We start from the raw sequence: 19,514 nt of genomic DNA, 5'->3' as shown, positions 1-19,514 counted from the left end.
GGATGCCTACTGCTCCTGCCATCATGCCTGCTCTGCCAGGATGGACTATCTCTCCTGGAACTGTAAGCTAAAATCAATTTTCCTTCCTTAAAATGATTTTGTCGCAGTAGTGAGCCCATAATACAATATCCGTGTTACTCAAAGCCAAGCTTTGTCCAACCTGGGTCCCCATGAGTTTTGTTTGTTATGGGGACTGGGCAGAGGCGGAAGAGGAAGATGTAGGAACTGTTAACCAGACTGAGCCCATCACACGTAGGGCAGATGGTTCCCCAAAGCAGAGCGTGTTGTCTTGAAATGAAATGTTTCATTTTAAGAGTCCTAAGACCAACCCAAAGAAAGCAGCCTTAATGGGACAATTTTAGATAGTATGAGGAGGCAGTGTGGTACTGTTTTAGGCCCCTGAAAACCCTGCTTTGGAAAGTGACTGTCTCTGTCCTCAGGATGGACCATAGAGGTCCAGCTATCACAGGCTGCCATCCCCACAAGGAAATGTCACTGAAGTGATAGAGGAGGGTCATCTTTCTATCTGTTGTTTCATTGGTTAAGTAATAAAAAACTGCTTGGCCTCTGATAGGACAGAAAATTAGGTAGGCGGAGTAGACAGAACAGAATGCTGGGAGAAAGAAGCCGAGTCAGAGAGTCGCCATGATTCTCCCACCCGACACAGGCTCAGGTTAAGATCTTCCCTGGTAAGCCACCTTGGGCTACACAGATTGTTAGAAATGGGTTAGATCAATATGTAAGAGCTAGCCAATAAGAGGCTGGAACTAATGGGCCAGGCAGTGCTTAAAAGAATGCAGTTTCCATGTAATTATTTCGGGGCATAAGCTAGCCATCCGGGCGGCCGGGTGCCGGGGACGCAGCCTCACCGCTCATATTACAACACTGCTCCTGTAAGATTTCCTCAGATCCCAAATCTACCAGCAAATGGTCTTCATGTGTTCATGCTGCTACCCAGCATGCTTTGCCCGTTTACCTCCTTACTGACTGGAAGAGTCACACTGGGCACATCTGTGACATGCTTGGTGTCAGACAGCATGAGTTGAGGACCCAGGTTTGTCATTTGTAAGCTGAGGAACTTCCTTTTTGGTTTTATAAGACAGTGTTTCTCTGTGTAACAGCCCTAGATGTTCTGGAACTAGCTCTGTAGACCAGGCTGGCTGGGCTGGGGGACTTTCTTTTTTTTCTTTCACTATCGATGGAGAAAACAAGATTTTCCATGACAAAAACAGATTTAAACAATACGTAGCCCCAAACCCAGCCTTACAGAAAGTACTAGAAGAAAAACCTCAACCCAAAGAAGCCAACAACACACACAATAGCACAGACATCTGACAACCCTCCACCAACACAACTCAAAGAAGGGAAACACACAAACACTACCACCAAAAAAATAACTGGAGTTAACAACCACTGACCATTAATATCACTTAATATCAATGGACTCAATTCACCTATAAAAAGGCACAGGTTAAGAGAATGGATATGAAAACAGAATCAAACATTCTGCTGTTTACAAGAAACACACCTCAACCTCAAAGACAGACACTACCTCAGAGTAAAGGGTTGGGAAAAGGTTTTCCAAGCAAACGGACCTAAGAAACTAGTGTGGCCATCCTAATATCTAACAAAATTGATTTCAAACTAAAATCAGTCAGAAGAGATGGAGAAGGGCACATTATACTCATAACAGGAACAATTCATCAAGATGAAGTCTCAATCCTGAATATCTATGCCCCTAATATAAAAGCACCCACATATTTAAAAGAAACTTTACTAGAACTCAAATCACACATCAAACCCCACACACTAATAGTAGGAGATTTCAACACTCCTCTCTCACCAATGGACAGGCCAACCAGACAGAAACTTAACAGAGAAATAAGAGAACTAACAGATGTAATGAATCAAATAGACTTAACAGACATCTATAGAACATTCCACCCAAACAGGAAAGAATATACCGTCTTCTCAGTACCTCATGGGACCTTCTCGAAAATTGATCACATACTCGGTAACAAAGCAAACATTCACAGATACAAAAAGCTTGGGGGACTTTCAATGGGTCACTTAACCTCTGTTTCCTCCACTGTTAATTGGAAGCTCTGGGTTAGTTGTGATGACCTTCACTGCCAGAGACTCTCTGGGATCCTGGGATACATGAAGGAAGGGCTCAGTCAGGGGATTCAGAGGATGCGGAGTCAGCCAGTGGCAGAGAACAGAGCACTGTCAGAGCTCATGGGTTTTCCTTCCGCTCTGCTTTGGTAGTGATGTTTCATTTGTATTTTAATAAATAAAGCTTGCCTGAAGCTCAGTGCAAAGCAGCCATACTAGTCAGCCATAAAGGCCAGGCAGTGGTGCGGCATGCTTTTAATCCCAGCACTAGAGAGGGGTATAAGGCAGGATAAGACAGGAACTCACTATTTTTTCAATCTAAAGATTTCATAGAGGTAAGAGCTTTCCAGCGGCTGGCTGTTTTGCTTTTCTGATCTTCAGATTGAACCCCAATATCTGTCTCTGGGTTTTTATTAATCATGCTGCATTTGGCGCCCAGTGTTTAGGGTACAAATTCACAAAAAAAAAGAGGCTTTTTACCTGTTTTGGCTTAGCCTCTCTGAAACAGTCTCCAGCTGCCACCAAAATTCCAGAAGCACCTGGGCTCCAAATCCCACAAGACTCACCAGCTCGAAACTGGCTAGTTCTGCCTTCAGGCAGCCCCCCCCCCCCCCCCACATATGCTTTTTTCGGAACCCCTGTGTGTGTTTTAGATAGAGTGTTCTCTCTCTCTCTCTCTCTCTCTCTCTCTCTCTCTCTCTCCCTCTCCACCATGGGTTGCAGGCTCTGCCTTAATCCCCTTCTTGGGCTGCTGCCAAACTAGGTAGCCTTAAAATCCAGTCAGGCTTTTACCGTTCTACACAGCAGCAATAAGCCTCACATCTTCATCAACATCGTCGGTAGATTTGGCAAGAAAATTGGAAATTCTTAAAAGGAGGAATTAGTTAAAAGAGAGAATTTTTTTCCCCACATTAAGATCATAGGAAGCACCATTATAATGGAGGGATTTGGGTCTCTGTATGATAATATGCTGGGCAGTTTGAAAATGGAACCATTACATGAGAGGATATCTAAATTAGATGGGATTTATATAATATCAATTGTAAACATTATCAGCTTTATCATTTGTAACTTTTTTGTAATGATATTAATGGTCATATAGGGTATTAACTATTTCTAGAAAAAGGTTTAATCTAATTTTCTGTACATGATTTTGGGTTTGAGTCTATCAGTTTTCTGCAGTGAACCATGAACATGAAAAGGAGGATGGGGTCCCACAATTATAATTCCTCCAGAACTATGATAACAACACTATGCTGAAAAACAACATCTAAAGATTGATTTTGGACTACAAACTGCTCAGAACCACTTCAAGGTGGCTGGCTGAGAAGAGCCAGCCTCACAGACTGCTCTAGCCAGGACTTGAGACAAGCCCTGAACTTTCCCATTACACAGAGACTGGACAGCAGATGATGCAGCTCCCTCTCTCAGGACTTGACAATTAACTCAAAATTTTCAAGATCCCATGAAGATGCCATCACCCCTAGACAGCAGGAGGTAAATTTAAGAATATGACACCCACATTCCCAAGAGGTGGGGTGTGTGGTTTTTGGTCATTCAATGGGTTATGGATATTTGTCATTGTTTAGGAGAGTTGGTTACAAGTTGCTATTGGTAATGGTCAGGGAAAAAGCTAAACAAAGGAAATTAGATTCAAGGTTTTGTTTTGAAAAGAAAAGGGGGGATATAGATATGATAGGATAAAAAGGTAGATTATTGAATTATTTTTAAAAAGCAACTACTAGTTTTAAATGTTTTACATTGGATTGGATTTTTGTATATTGTATACAAATTTTATATATTATACAAATATGAGATTAATTTTGTTAGAGCATACTATACATACATTTCTACTCTTGTTCAAGGTATTGTACCATATAGCTCATTTAACAATGTAATGCAAATTTCTAGTCCTTGAAAATTATTACCGACTGTTTATGATAATAAAGAAATGCAGGTTAGTAGTTAATCACCTATTATAACCAAATTTGTAGTCATATTAGGTATGTTTTCAAAGTCAAACAAAGATATATTTCAGATAGACAGGTCATTTTCAAATACTTCAGAGATCTGCAGAAGATGGCATTTAAGCTGTTTTAATAATATCAGTTTTTTTCCTTTTTTATGACAATAATATGTCTGCTCCTGGCAGCACCAATCTACTTCAGAGAAGATGATGGGCACTGAGGAAACTTCACATGGAGTTTGCTTTCTTTGTGATAAATGTAAGCCACTAGGCGAGAAAGTGCCCTTGCCTCAACTGCTGACAGTATGCTGCCTTACGTGGGCAAGCACGGCACAAAAGAGAGTGACTGCCAAACATTGTCAAGACAAGGAGGGACAGTACTTCAAAAACCCTGTTTCATAGAAAAATCTGTCAGATATTCTAGGCCTGTAGGCTGAAGATGGATGCCCCAATGTTGCAGAGGAACTTTGGGTGACTGTTCAGACAGCCAGCTGTTTCTGTCATTTCTCAGATTTTTTGGAAGTCACTTGCTCATACTTCCTGCTTACTCAGTTAATATTATTTCTTTCTTGGGTCTCTGAGGGAGTTAACTAGATAGTTATAGTTTTCCTTGTTTACCAGATGCAGAGAGCAAGTTATGATATAAAGTAAATTAGGTATAAGACTTTGGATTCACCAAGATAGGATAGACATGGGTATTTTCTCTGAATTTGTCAAGTGTAAATGGGCTAGATATTGTTGATGTAGTTATTGATTGTATATATTCTATATTATACTTATTGTATATAGTTTTTCTTATATTAGCTATATCCTTCCTTTTTATTTTAGACAAAAGGGGAAATGTCATGATATCTCATTTGTATTTTAATAAATAAATCTTGCCTGAAGGTCCATGCAAAGCAGCCCCACTAGTCAACCATCCAGGCCAGGCAGTGGTGGCACACACCTTTAATCCCAGCAGCCACACTAGTTAGCCATAGAGGCTGGGCGGTAGTGTTGTACGCCTTTAATCCCATCACTAGAGAGGAATGTAAAACAGGATGAGAAAGGAACTTGCTCTATTTTAAGTCTGAAGATTTCTTAGAGGTAATAGCTCTCTAGTGGCTTGGCTGCTTTGCTTTTCTGTTCTTCAAGTTGAACCCCAATATTTGTCTCCGAGTTTTTATTATTCATGCTACATGCATTCTTTGCCCATCTCTGGGTCTGGTGTAGTCTTGAACTATTCCCCTGCTCCCTCGTTCCCCAAAGGCAGCCAACTCTAAACTGTACACAGCCTCTCTTTAATGAAATCACAAGATGTCTTGACACAAGGAACCAGCGCGCTCAGGAAGGTGGAGCTGATTCGATGCTCTCCTCCCCCTCCTCAGATGAGGTTTCAGGTGAGGACTGACTGCTAGCTGGAGGGTTCAGAAAATGTCAGGAACAATATAGTCAGTGTGAACGCCATCAATTAGTCCAGCTCCATTGTTGTGAATGAACCAGCAAGACACTTCTGTTCCATGTCTGGCATCCTTGCTGTAGTCTTTTTGTAAGCCTCTGGATACAGACAATAGAGCTGGGATCCTTCTTTCGACCTGGCAAGGCTGCCCCTCACCTTACCCACATGACACCAGGAGGATGACATAGACTTATGATAGGGGACAAAACTCAGGCAAGAGCAGAAGCCCTAGACATCAAGCCACTCACCTGGTGACAGTCAGCTGCCGATTCTTCACTACCATAGTGGCATCTGACTTTGTAGGGTCAGAGCCCAGGCGGATGTCAGACACTTCAAAATCCAGCGGGTAGAAGAATTGCCCTGTGGAGGCATATTGGAGGCCACAGTTACCAAGGAAGGGGAGAGGAGCCTGAGAGGCAAGTGCCTCACAGGGAGCCGGGGTAACAGAAATGTCACAGAAATCTGGTGACCAATGACCTGACACTCTTATAAGGTCCCTGGAGCCCTCCGCCCTTTCTCCCACTCATTCCCAGGCTCGCCTAGCTTTCCTCTCGTTCTGCATTCGATCGCCATCTTTAAGAGGGACAAGGCCCACAAGCACCGGGTCCTAAAGGATTATGTTGGAGACTGGCCTGTCCTTGTGCTCTGGGTCCCCTGAGCACACACTGGCTGCAGAGCACCAACTCACAGTTCTACCTGCCCAGCCAGTCATACCCAGAAGTCCCTGCGTCCGGGCTGACATCTGGGAGCTATCCAGCACATAGAACCCCAGAAAGTCCTGGTGGATGGCACTCCCCTTCCACGTCCGGTGCAGGACAATCTCAAAGGTAGCTCTGTCTTCCACAGACACCAATAGGCTCCTCTTCTTGTTGATGGTCACCACGACCCTGAAGGACCAGGTTGATGTCAGCACAGGATCAGCTGCTCTCATTCTCTGGGACCCAGATATTCCAATCATCCCCCCATGGCCCTCATGCTGTGAGGTCTGGGTGCTATTTGTTCCCTCCCATAAGTCTCTCTGTCATGTATGGCTTCAAATGTACCAGGCCCTATGCCAAGTCCTTTGAGTAAACCGAACCACTCTGTTGTTCCACTCTCTGACTCCATGGAAGGACCAAGGTTCAGAGGGGTTAAGTAACTTTCCTGGAATTATGTAGCTAGCAATCGGTGGACATCTGAGTGTGCATCCCATGACTTCCACTCATTGCCTGAACTGCCCACCTGGTCTCAGGACACCTCTTCCTGTAGCTATACTGGTGTCTCAAAGAGCTAGCTGGATAACTGAATGAGTGAAGGAAGGAATAGGCATGACAGGTGCCCAAAAGAAAGACCAGAGGACTTGAATTCAGTGCAGTAGGCAAGCAGGAGGGCTGTGGGGAAGGAGTAGCCTTTGTCCCAGCCTGGGGCTGGCTTTGCTTGGTGGAGACGGGGGTGGGATTCAAGGTTCCAGTCCCAAAGCTCATGCCCAGGAATAAAGAAAAACGGACAGAGGGATGATTTGGAATCTGACCATGCACATGTGGGCATCACTTGGTCACATTGCTTGTAAAATGTGGGCCCAGAAGACTCGGGAAGCAGAACTGAGGCTACAGCTTCAGACCTGGACCCCATGCCATGGCATGTGTCTTCCCTCCTGCACAGACCAGGCCTAGTTACCCATCCTTTTGTAGCATAGCCTGGTCCTTCCAGGAGAACACGGGCCCCCCAGAGCTGGGGTTCAGTGTGATGTTCTGAGGAGTCACTTCCAGCTGAAAGTCTGTTGCAGGATTCGAGATCCCAAGTCTCCCAAAATATGTGCCCTGATGCTGCCCAGGGCTGCTGGCTTTGTTCCCAATGAGCTGTGCGTTCACTGAGAAGCCTGCAGAGGGGTGAGAAGCCATCCAGTCAACATGGGGTGTTGCTCATGCCACCTTCCCTTTCCAGGAGGTTCGCTACATGCCACAGGCAATGCCATCTTTAAGGGTCTCGCCTTCAGGACTGGCCTTACTCTCAGACCTCCTGTGATTCTTCTATGCTCCCTCCGACCCCTTCTGGAACAACTAGACACCCTATACTTAGCTTTCTCTTTTGGACTCTGGTTCCCTGAGGGCAGGAGCGGGCCACCTCCCTCTCGCACAGAGACAGTCTCTTGGGAGGTCTGGAAATGCATCTGCCAGGCCCTGAGCAGCTATCCTCACTGACCCTAAGTGGACCTCATGCTCCAAAGTTGACATCCAAGAAGCTGATCTTCTATGGTTTTCTCCCTTCCCTATGTTCCTGGAGGGGCTCAGGACAACCCTGTTCTCACTGCATCCCAGCCCCAGTCAATGCTCAACAGACATGGAGTTGGCTGGCTGGATGAGGGATGGGGTCAGGAAAGCCTTCCCTATTTATAGCCATCGTAGAGAGGTGCTTTGGGGCTCGTATAGCCACACTTGTGGGAAAGGTGCGGCAGGGCCTGTGTGACGTTCAGACCTTGATATGAGACAGAAATGAGGGGCTCCTTGTTTAAAAATGCCTAAGGACGTCAAGAGAGCAAGGCGTGAGCTTTAGACTAAGTATGAGGCTGGCCTGGCTATAGGTCCTGTGTATGAGTCGCACACTCAAACCTTAGGTAGGGTGCAGTCAGGGACAACGGCGTAAGAGGAAGGCAGGAGGTGCCTGCTGAGTGGATGATATGAAGGCGGTAGACAGTGAAGGCAACCCCAGTAGTTTCTATTCAAATGGGGAGAGTCGAGGTGCTTTGGCTCTGCCCCCACCTGGCAGCGAGCACATCCCCACCACACCTGTGTCAGGGTCCTGCACCAGGCTCAGGATCACACCAGGTTCCTCATTGATGTTGAAACACAGGCTGTCCTCTTTCTGGGGCACATAGATGATGAAGTGGGGATCGGTATCCACTGGGAAGGCAGCACAGAGTCCATTGCATTGGCTGTTGGTCTGTCGGGGCCGCTGGAGGAGTCCCTCAGACCCTCCCAAGACTCACCACCTGTCACGCGGCTTGGCAGTCTCGAGACTAATGGACTGTGGACTGTAGGAGACGGCTGGGTGGCAGACAGCACAAATGCTGGGGGTTGAGAATAAATGGAACTAAGAGGGGGGCGGGCTGGCATAGACACCCCTATCCACACGATTGGCCTGAGGCGCCAGACAATGGGGGCACTGAAGCCTCACATACATGCCAATGCCTCTCAGGGTGTGGGGACAGAAGTTTGTTCCTATGAGGTGGCCTGACCCCCTCTGTCTTCTTCAGTTGGGATCTAGGTTGGGGAAGCCAAGCCTACAATGGGGAATGTCTTAAGGATTTTCAGTAAGGCCATGAAGGGAACAAAGGAGGGCGATAACCAGGATTTTGGTCAGAGCTAAGAGCTCAGTTGTGGGCCAGCAGAGTAAGTAGGGAGAGAAGAGAGAAGGGAGTGCCCAAGATGGCTGCTACTTACTCCTTCTGGGTCCCACCATCTCTGCAGGAGACAAGGAAAACACACACAATGTTACTCTGACATTCACCCCGCCCCCAGGGCGTGCAGCTCAGTTCACAAGTATACCTCAGGCAGAGATGAACTGGTCTGGACTCAGCCCTGCTGAGGTTGACCGGGCCTCCCAAATGTCCCCCACCTACACACGCACGCGCGCGCGCGCACACACACACACACACACACACACACACACACACACTGGGCCGAGGGGCTCAATGGAGACCTGAGGGAAGGCTGGGGAAGGTTTTAGATGACAGAGGCTCATGAAGCATGAAGGACGCAGCTCTGAACTTGTGATGAAGGTAGCAGGGCCCCTTGGTAAAAGGAAGAGGCCCAGGAGGGGGTGGGACCGGGGGGAGGATGCAGAAACAATAAGTTTTGTGCTTGGGGGTACACGCATGTCACCTCCCAGCCACTTGAAGCCCTGCTAAATCAACTGGCCAAAAACTCACCTAAAGGCTGAGAATCTGAAAAAAAGGAAGAAGAAAAGAATTAAGTCCCAGGAGGATTTTGGCGCATGACCTTCTTGACCACAGACCCCTATGCCTGTACCCTCTGGGGTCTTGTCAATGGTCGGTTCCAGTCCATCCTGGTCTGTCAGGCCTCTGATCGTCATAGAGGTCAGTGGCGTTACGAACTGATAGTCCAGGGACATCTTCAGGACTTGGGATGACAGGTTGGCCCTCTCTGCCCCTTCCATCTTCATCCTGCGTGGGAGACATGTACTTGCCTCCAAGACACAGGTGATGATGGGCGTGCATTCCTCCTTCGGCTTCCTGCCCATCTGTTCTCTTTTTCACTCATTCAACAAACATTCAAGCACTCACAGCGCCCTCCACAATGGCTGTGGCCTTAGGGAGGCCACATAGTTACAGGACTTCCCGTGCTGAGGACCTGGATATTTGGCAGGGTCAAGGTACATGCCTCAGAACTACATAGCTTGGCTGCTGTAGGACCATGGTAGCCTACCTCTCTGAGCTTTGTAGTGCTCTCCCGTTAAGTAGAAATAATTAAGGGACCCCCTCACAGATGGTGAGGCGTCAATGAGTGTGTCTAGACAAAGCAGCCCCCTAACAAGTGGCAGCCTCCTCTGAGGCAACTCAACGGGGAAATGGCTGTCCTCGTCCCAGAATCCCTACCCAGGTGGAAGATGCACACTAGAGATGAGGAAAACAGAGAGGGAAAGGACCCCTGATTCCCTCACAGCCTGTAGTCTCAGAACCACCATTCTCTGTCTACCAGGAACAAGGGTGAACATGTCCACTCGTGGCAGCCGCCGGGGCCCTACCGTTTAGCCAGCAGCTCCTGGATGGTAAGGTAGGCCCAGAGCCGCTCCACATGATTCTCTAGCATATGGCCACGCTCTCGGAGCAGCTTCTTCATCTCCTCCTCATCCACTAGGCAGGTTGCTTTGAATTCTTGCCTCTCCTGAGATTTAAAGGGGGAGAAAGGCCATAGCCATGACAGTACAAGCCTTGGATGGTGACTGAGGCTGTGGCAAACACCCTCATTTGGTCCCTGCTTCTTCATTCTCAGTACCATCATCTCTCTGAATCTGATTTCATTCCCATCTACCCACCTGCCCGCCTGCCCATCCATCCATCCATCCATCCACCCGCCTGCCCACCTGCCCATCCATCCATCCATCCATCCATCCACCTACCCACCTGCCCGCCTGCCCATCCATCCATCCATCCATCCATCCATCCATCCATCCACCTACCCACCTGCCCACCTGCCCATCCATCCATCCATCCATCCACCTACCCACCTGCCCACCTGCTCATCCATCCATCCACCTACCCACCTGCCCACCTGCCCATCCATCCATCCATCCATCCATCCATCCATCCATCCATCTACCCACCTGCCCACCTGCTCATCCATCCATCCATCCACCTACCCACCTGCCCACCTGCTCACCCACCCATCCATCTATCCACCACCTACCCACCCACCCACCCGCCCACCCACCCATCCATCCAGCCCCCCACCTACTCACCTACCCATCCATCCAACCATCCACCACCTACCCACCCACTTACCTGCCCACCCACCCACCCAACTACCTGCCCACCCACCCGCCCATCCATCCATCCATCCATCCATCCATCCATCCATCCATCCTCAGATGTTGGCTAACCTCCCTGTGAGTCAGGCTTGGCCTAGGCCTCAAAGATTCAGTGGGACAGGAAGCCCAGGTGTGACCTCATAAAGTTACTCTCTCTGGAAGAGGCCAACAAATACCTGCTGTTTTTGCTTTTCACTTCTCCCAAGGGTCACAGAGTGCCAGCTGGGCTGCCCTGGTCAGCTTCCCATAACTAGTTATAGACATGTATTGTGGTTCCCAGCTACAATAGCAGTCTTGGGACAAGGCATTTCTTGTATCAAGGTCTGCATCTTGTACTATACAGATTATTCCATTGACCCCCAACACATACACATGCACTCAAGGGCAGTACTACCTCTGTGGTACAGGAAAAGTACAATCTAGATAGCCAGACAGGGCAAGGCTAGATTCTAGGTAGCTTTCTTCTCCCCCAGGCCTAAATTCTAAGCCCTCAACCCCACTGTGGGTTGACTCCGTGCCCTGGAGGGTGGAACCTTCCATATATGTGCATGTGGTTGCTTCATTCACTGCACCATGACACTGGGTCAGGTTGTCCAAGAAATGCGACCTAGTAAGAAGCATTCTCTCATGCTTGGAGTGGGAGGATGGGGGGAGGCGATGTGAGGAGTGATCAATCAATAGGATTGAGTGATTCTATTGAGGCCACATTGGTTCCATTCCAGTCTGTCCAGTCCCTAGACTGGAATATATTTGTTCTCCCTTGGGAGGAAGACACTACCATGGGGAAAGAGAGGCCCTTGGGATGGTTGGGGTGGGGAACGGTGTGAGCTTGGAGTGTCTAAACACTGCCTAGTTTCTACACCCCCCCGATCAGCCCACCATTTACCCCACGAGCCCGGACATCAGCCTTAAAGGTGCTCAGTTTTTGGTCAGCAATGCGTCCAGCCACCACAATCTCGGAGCCATCATAGTACTGTTTATGTCGGTGCTGAGTTAGAGCCAAGACAGAATCCTGGGGATACTGCAGCTCCACATCTGTCAGGAGGGGGTTGGCTACTTGATTGTAGAAGCCCTGCAGGGATAGGGAGGGTGAGCACCTGGGGACCTCTCAGGAAGACTACTCAGAAAGCAGAATGTTAATGTCACACTTTGGAGGTGGAATCTAGGCTCAGGGGGGTTAAGTAACTGCTTAAGGTCATACAGTTGGTTTCAACTCTGGATATCTATCGTCCCTAGGCTGGTAGGCAAATGACCACAAAGCCCCCATGATACGTTGATGGTGGTGTGTGGGCGGGGTGGGAAGACCTGTAGCTGCTGGGTGGCATCGTGGTCCTCAAAAATTCTCTGGGCCCATCCGTTGTTCTCCATGGACATGACCTCCAGGAAGTTAAAGTCCAGGTCGTGGCCAAAGCCGAGGTTGTAGAGTGGGAACCTGCCCCGGATAGCGTTGCGTACATTCTTGAGGATCTGGGAACGGTCCGTCTCCCCTGCAGCCACACATCCGGGCAGTGATGGGATGCAGGATCTCAGGCATAAGGGGGCCTTAGAAGCCTTTGAAGGTTCCCATTCCAGATCAACTCTAGTCCCCATTGACAACTGAAGGCTTCTCAGGACAATCCCAACAGCTGGAAACAGCCCACTGAAGGTCCTACCCAACCACGTGGACCCAACCAACGTGGACCCAACCCGTGGGCCCATTCCAGGCAGACACAATGCCGCTCATACTCTCCCACGGCTCTTTATCGTGGCCTGTGAAGCCCCACCAGTCCTTCCGCTCTCACTTTGGTTCGTTCTGCACACGTCCTCTTTCGTAGGCAGGCCCTGTCAAGATCCCATCCCGCTCCTTTGCGTCCTTCAAACCCAGGGCCTTATTCTTCCAAGAGGACTTCCCATACCTCACCTGGACCAGGTGCCCCTTGTCAGGAATTCCATAGCCCTGTGGCACCCTGCTCTGCTAGCTTCTGAGGCAGAGACTCTCCACCACAGATTCTCTACCAGCTTGAGGGCAGAGACACATCTCTTTCTCTTGGTGTCTCCTTCCAGCTTTTTGTCCTAGACTTGTCACAAAGTAGGTACTGGATAAATGGCTTGATGAGACTTAGCCTATAAATCCTGCCCATCATCAGGTCGCTAAGCGTCCAAGCACCAGATAGAAGCACTTGCTGCTACCACCTCACCTCGGAGCTCCCACAGATGCTGTAGTCTGAACAGTTTTCAGACCAGCGTTTGACTTTGCCCTGAGCCTTCTGCCCTGGTGGACTCTCCAACAGACAAATTGTTCCTATCTGGTAGCGCTCTCACCACCTTCCAGGGCGGCCCTCGAGGAACTCACCTTCAGTGGGTTCTCCGTCTGTCAACATGATAAGAATTGAGGCTGGGCTGCTGAGATCTGGGTGACTTCCTTTGTTTAAGATCTCAATTCCTCGGAGCAAGCCTCCATTCAGGTTTGTGGCTATAAAGAAGAATCGGACCAGTGTACACCCATATCCCAAGGAAACAGAAGTGATACCAGGGTAATCTGAGAACCCGTCCCTTACCTCCAGCCAGAGAAAAGCGCTGCACAAAATCCTGAGCTGCTCGCAGATTGGCCTCAGATGCGGGTACCAGAGAGCCTTTCCAGGATTGCACTTGAGACCCAAAGAGGACCAGATCAAAGTTGTCCCCTGGCTTCACGTCCCCCAGGATCTTAAGGAGTGCCTCCTTGGTCTGCAAGGACAGGAAGTCAGAGGAGGGACATAGCCCCCGGATGACTGAAGGATAGCTCCTTCCGGGAACCCAGGTAGGCCACTGTAGAATTCCACAGCGGATGAGCAGAGGTGACAGTCTGACAGACCCAAGAAAGTAGCCTGCTGCTGGGACTTGGGGTGTTCGAGGGGCACAAAGAAGGAAACTGGATCAAGTATAGGGACAAGAAATGACTAGGAATTTGGGTGGAGCAGGATCAATAGAGAGCCCCCAGATCCTAACAGAGCTGTTTTTCTCAAGCTTGTCCTGTGCAGCCATGGCTTCACTACCCATTGAGCAAAGCACTGAAAGCCAGGACATAGATCATTTGTCATCCCCAGCATTTTCAGGGCACAGGCCTTCTCTACTGAGCACTTCTCCATGGGAAACTCCATGACCCGTGGGCACCATTATCCTCTGCCTCAGAACTGGACAGAAGAGCTATGCTTGCCTACAACTACAGTGAAGAAACCGGCTGATTCCAGAGTAGGGATTTCCAGTTACATCTCCTTGTCTCTGCCCATCAACACGATACCAAACCCCTCTGGCAGTCAAACCTTCAGGACAAGATGAGCCAGAGCAGCTCCTGTTGGGAGAGTCAGGCAAAGCCACCACTTACCTGCTTCACTTTCTGGCCTTCCATGGAGCCACTGATGTCAATCACAAAAACCAGGTTCTTGCTCATGTTGGTCAGGTTTTTGGGTGCAAAGAAGTGTGCAAAGTAATTGTTGGCCACCTAGAACAGAAAAGACCCAGAAAGGCCTCTCTCCTAAGCACCTTTCCCCATTCTCTCGGGCTTGGACCATGAGCCATAGGCTTACCAAAAGGTCACAGAGCTTGTCCCGATTGACGTCGTAGGTCACCTTGAAGTCTCCATTCAGCAGGGATGAAGAGCACGTGGGGCAGGACTGCTGCTGGCTCACAGTAGGGCGGAAGAGCACGTGACCCTGAAAGCAAAGAAGGCATAAGGGACCAGGGGTCTGTATAGCTGCAAATAGATTGTCTGCAAAACAACTTAAGGTTTGTATGTGCATGTGTGCATGGTGTGTGTGTGTGTGTGTGTGTGTACACCTGAATGAGTTAAGCCTAGTCACCTAGGTTCTGAGTGTGCATACTTGTCTGTGGTAAGAGAAAATACCTATTCCTTTGCTTTTATGTTTCTGAATCATTGGGATTTCTGCAATAACCATCAGTACTTAGGGAATAAAAGCAGGAATAAAATAACAACAATATGATAGTGTAAAAGACAGCAGTCATCTGAACTGGAGAGCCTGTGGCCTCAGCCACTTGAGTGTCAGCCTGGGCTACATAGTGATATAGTGAGATACTCTCTTTAAAAACAAAAAGTAAGCTGGGCGGTGGTGGGTGCACACCTTTAATCCCAGCACTCTGGAGGCAGAGGCAGACAGACCTCTGAGTTTGAGGGCAATCTGATCTATATAGTGAGTTCCAGGACAGCCAGGGGTACACAGGGTGAGTAATCCTGTCTCAAAACAAAACAAAGCAAAAAGAAGACAAAACTAAAAACTAAGAAAACATTGAATAGACCATTGGTCTAGATTAAAGGAAGTTAGTCTCCGGAGAGATGCCAGTGAAAGTGATTTTTGCCATGGCCCTTTGGGTATTCTCTCTCTCTCTCTCTCTCTCTCTCTCTCTCTCTTTCTCTCTCTCTCTCTCTCTCTCTCTCTTCCTATGTGCATTCCTGCCACGATGTTCCCTCACTGTCCCAGAAGCAGTGGAATAAACTCATGATGGATTGAGACCTCAGAGACCATGAGCCAAAATAAATACCTGTTCCTTGATGCTGTTTCTTTCAGGTGTTTGCTACAGTGGATGGAGAGTCTGGCTAATAACACACCATGACAGCTTAGCAATCCTGCCTGGATATTTTATCAGAGATGGGCTAAGCCGGACTGTCCCTAAGGGTACATTCCCTGCCATGACACATACCTTTTTTCCTGAGAAAGACTTCTTGATGGTTTGAGCAGCAAGTTCCTTGTTGAGGAAGGAGGCCTGAGCATCCAGCTTGCTGATCCCTTGGGGCTCAAAGATGTCCACATCGATCTGCACCATGGAAACCAATTCTATGCTAAGGCCCATTTGAACTAGCACCACATTTCAGCCAAGAGCTCTGTGGACCTGCCTTCCTGTGTGTGTAGTCCCCACCCAGCCCTTCACAGAGCCTGGTTCATCATAGGCAGTCCAGAGCTCGCAGAAAGATGTTCATGCCTGAACCCTTCAACTCGGTCCCTCAAGTTGGTTTACACACAACTGGGTCTTCAGTATTTTTTGTAATCTGGTGGCAGTCCTGGGAAATGCAGGAATACCCTCATTTAACAGATACATAAGCTGGGGGTTTATGGATGAGGAGAAAGGTGGGAGATTCAGGGAGCTTCCTGCCCATAAAAAACCCACAGGAGCCCACCCTGAGGAGTCAAGTTCAGCCCTTGTGTTTTCAGGCCTGGGGAGAGGTAAGTCCTTCCCAGGGACATGCAAACTACCTCGAAATGTTGCACCAGCTGCTTGGGCTTGACTTTGATGACAATGTCATATTGCGTGAGTCTTCGCTTTAGCACCTCTTCATAGGTGAGCTGAAACGTAGCCTTACTGTGGGCTCCAATGGTCATGTGGATGGTGAACTGTTCCATATTTCTGCCCGAGGCTCTAGACATGTCAGCAGAGGCAACAACAGGCAGACAACAGGTTGGCATGAGCATCCTTGACACCTACAGCATTGCCCTCAGAACCAGTTTCTCTTATTATCATGCTGCCCCCAAAATTATCTCAAGTGGTTGGTCAAAGCCGGAGCTCAAGAATGATGCCTATTGCTCCACAGGGCATAAGAAGACCAAGCGTACCCATTCTTGCCTAAACAGTTTAGACAGTTTATCTCCCATCCTAGTAGAGAGTTCTCCTACCCAGTAACACCTTGCAGCTGTTGGCTCTGTCCTGGCTGGGCAGAAGGGGCAGCCAGGGAGGCTTGGCCATCAAGGCCTGAAACTTACCTGACAAGGCCAGCATTCTCCCCTGAAATGGCTGCTTTCCGGTACTGCTTCCAAGCACTCACTTTGTCCTTTATGTCCCCGATGAACGCGTTCCCATCTGCTGTGCTGCACAAAAAGAAAAGTCCTCGGTGGTGGTGACCGCCCTCACTGCCTAGATTGTCCTTTGCCTCAGTGGTGGTGCCCCCGCTTCGCTGACTAGGTTGTTCTTTGTATTGGAAGTGAGCTAAGCCTAAGAAGACCCTGTCCACAGGACTCCTTGAAAAGGGGTATCTACTGTCTTCTGCTTTTAATGTCCACTGCTCAGAGGGCCCATGAGAAAAGTAGGTAAAACCACCATGTTCACCGAACTAAGATTAGATGCTGGCTTTGCTCCTTTAGCCAAAAGCTGAAAAGAAGCAGAGGCCCTAATTTTCTGAGTAAGGTAGGAGTTGAGAATGCTAATGGACCTCTTCCCTCCTGAACCTCTAAGCTGGGCCTGGCCATGACTAGAAGTGAGATCTGGCCACGCTGGCCTCAGGCTGAACACTTAAATGGACTGGGGTGGAGAAGTCAGAGAGGGCATCACGCACATGGCAAAGTCACTGATGAAGGCTGTCTTGGGGATTTCCACATCAAAGGCCACTTCCCTGGCTTCATCAGCACTGTTGACCACTTGGCTGGTGATGACGTAGTGGGCAAAGCGAGAGGTGACTTTACAGTTGACTTTCAAACTCCTGACAAACACACCATCAACTGTCTGAAGTAAAAAAAAAAAAAAATGGGGGATTCTGCCCACTCTAGAACAAAGGTGTTCAAATTCCAGAAGAATACACCAGACCTCCCAAAGAGACCCCTCTCTGCTGGAGACATGAGGCGAGGTATGAACAATGTCACATTTCAGGGGATGGGAGGCCCCTGCCTATGCACTGACCCGGTTAGAGAAAGCTCCTCCTCAGACCCTTCGCCAAGACTTTCACTTACTGTATCCACTGCCTGTCGTTTCTGCAAAACAAGACCATGGGTGAGTGTGAGTGGAAACGCTCAGGGACCATGGCCCATCTGTTATGGGGTGGGAACAGGGTCTGTGTTTGCTACTCCTCCACCTCCCTCCTCCTGTTGGGAAGTAACCTCTTCAGGTAGAAATGAGCTGGTGGTTGGGGATGGCCCAAGTCCCTAAGTAGGATCTTCTGCAGCTCCAGGGCCTCATGCAGGAACAACTGCCTGTCTATGCCTAAGGGCTTAATCACATACCTCGCTGCCCCTGGGTCTGCCTGTGGCCAAACCCAAAGCAGGCATGGTCTGCAGAGTGAGGAGGGACACCAGGCACACGCACAGCAGCACCCGAAGCCCCATGGCTCCGTCCATGGTCTCCAGGCATTCGGTTCCCGTCACTCTCCTCAGGGCATTAATCAATACTGTGCCGGACAAACCTAGATTAAATATTAGACACGGCACAGGCAAATAGCAGTATTTAGGGAATCAAACTTGGCAATGAGCTAGGTCTGTAGCTCAGAGGTAGGTGGCTTGTCTAGCATTCACAACACTCTGGATTTAATTCCCAGCACTATATATAGAGAGAGAGAGAGAAATAAACGTGTTAAATGAAGTTAAAAATAATGGCAGGATCAGGGAAATAAGGAACTTACCCCCAAGCCTGACCACATGGTTGATCCTGGAACCCATGGGATTGAAGCAGAGAACTAATTCCCTCAAGTTGTGGTCTGACCTCCATATGTGTGTTGTGGCATGCACACACACACATACACGAGAGAGAGAGAGAGAGAGAGAGAGAGAGAGAGAGAGAGAGAGAGAGATTGGTGATGCATGCCTATAGTCCTAACACTAGGGAGGTAGAGTCAGGAAGATGAGGAGTTCAAAGAAAGCCTTGGCTACATAGGGGGTTCGAAGCCAGCCTGGGCTATGAGACCTTATCTATAGTAAGGAGGGGTGGTGTGTGCTGAGAGATGGATCAGCAGTAAGAGTGTGTGCTCTTTACCAGAGGACCCAAATTTGGTTTCCAGCAGCCTTGTTGGATGGTTTGCAATGCCCTGTAACTCTAACTACAGGGAATTGCCACCCTCCTTTGGTTTCAGTGGGTACCTGCACACACATGGCATACACTCAAATGTGCACATTTATAAAAATTAATGTCTTTGAAAACCATGGCAGTTAAAGCCTTCTTCTTATGAGACTGGCAGCTCAGGACTCTGGAAAGCCCCTGCCAGACTCCACACTGCTGTTGTGTATGTCTCTGAACTCAGCCAAGGAGGACTGTGAAGCCTTCAAATGCTTCAGCTCCTTCTGGTGCTAGCACCAGGCAGCACCCATCTCATAAGCTGACCTTACTTATTTTATGAGCATTGCTGTTTTGCCTGAATGTATGTCTGTGTGAGGTTGTCAGATCCCCTGGAACTGGACTTACAGACAGTTGAGAGCTGCCATGTGTGTGCTGGGAATTGAACCCAGGTCCTCTGGAAGAGCAGTCAGAGCTCTTAACCTCTGAGCCATCTCTCCAGTCCCCAGGTTTCTAAACTTAATGAAGCCTTTCTTCCAAAATTCTTTAACCAGTCATGCTTTGGCCACAGATACAGTTGGCATCTTAGAAGTGCCATGACACCTAGATAAACACATGGTTCTGATGGTGCCAATGCTGGTAATGACAGTTCTGTGCAGGAAGCTTGGGGGAGGCACAGTAGGTGACCATTGCTCCAGGCCTATTGCATCATTTCTCTGGACCTTCTTGCCAAATTTGGAAAGAAAA

At 48.6% G+C, this 19,514-nt stretch overlaps 1 protein-coding gene across 1 annotated transcript; it reads right to left on the bottom strand.

Moving 5' to 3' along the window:
- Positions 1-5,345: 5,345 nt before the first annotated feature.
- Itih1 (inter-alpha-trypsin inhibitor heavy chain 1) lies at positions 5,346-18,148 on the bottom strand. The gene is made up of 22 exons (XM_041662712.1): positions 18,005-18,148; positions 17,735-17,755; positions 17,344-17,510; positions 16,775-16,879; positions 16,271-16,433; positions 15,720-15,833; positions 14,591-14,716; positions 14,389-14,505; positions 13,583-13,751; positions 13,378-13,497; positions 12,351-12,532; positions 11,932-12,117; positions 10,263-10,402; positions 9,527-9,681; positions 9,427-9,441; positions 8,939-8,959; positions 8,485-8,565; positions 8,285-8,398; positions 7,176-7,377; positions 6,234-6,406; positions 5,768-5,879; positions 5,346-5,617 (listed from the first exon to the last, which is right to left on the bottom strand). The coding sequence occupies exons 1-22, from the start codon at positions 18,116-18,118 to the stop codon at positions 5,488-5,490; spliced, it is 2,727 nt and encodes a 908-aa protein (XP_041518646.1). The 5' UTR covers positions 18,119-18,148; the 3' UTR covers positions 5,346-5,487.
- Between the last annotated feature and the right edge of the window lie 1,366 nt (positions 18,149-19,514).

The sequence above is a fragment of the Microtus oregoni genome, unplaced genomic scaffold (assembly GCF_018167655.1).
Source record: "Microtus oregoni isolate MIOR12 unplaced genomic scaffold, Mior012 000013F_ref0000133, whole genome shotgun sequence".
NCBI lineage: Eukaryota > Metazoa > Chordata > Mammalia > Rodentia > Cricetidae > Microtus > Microtus oregoni.
The sequence above is the reverse complement of the archived record's forward strand: the minus strand, read 5'-3'. Positions and strand labels throughout refer to the sequence as shown.

Bases quoted from the DNA above. Each gene is read 5' to 3' on its own strand.
- Itih1 (XM_041662712.1), bottom strand. From the start codon at position 18,118: ATGGACGGAGCCATGGGGCTTCGGGTGCTGCTGTGCGTGTGCCTGGTG. The intron at 8,566-8,938 runs GTAAGTAGCAGC...CTCAACCCCCAG, and splicing joins GATGGTGGGACCCAGAAGGA to CATTTGTGCTGTCTGCCACC. The intron at 8,399-8,484 runs GTGAGTCTTGGG...CTGCCTTCCCAG, and splicing joins GCCAAGCCGCGTGACAGGTG to TGGATACCGATCCCCACTTC.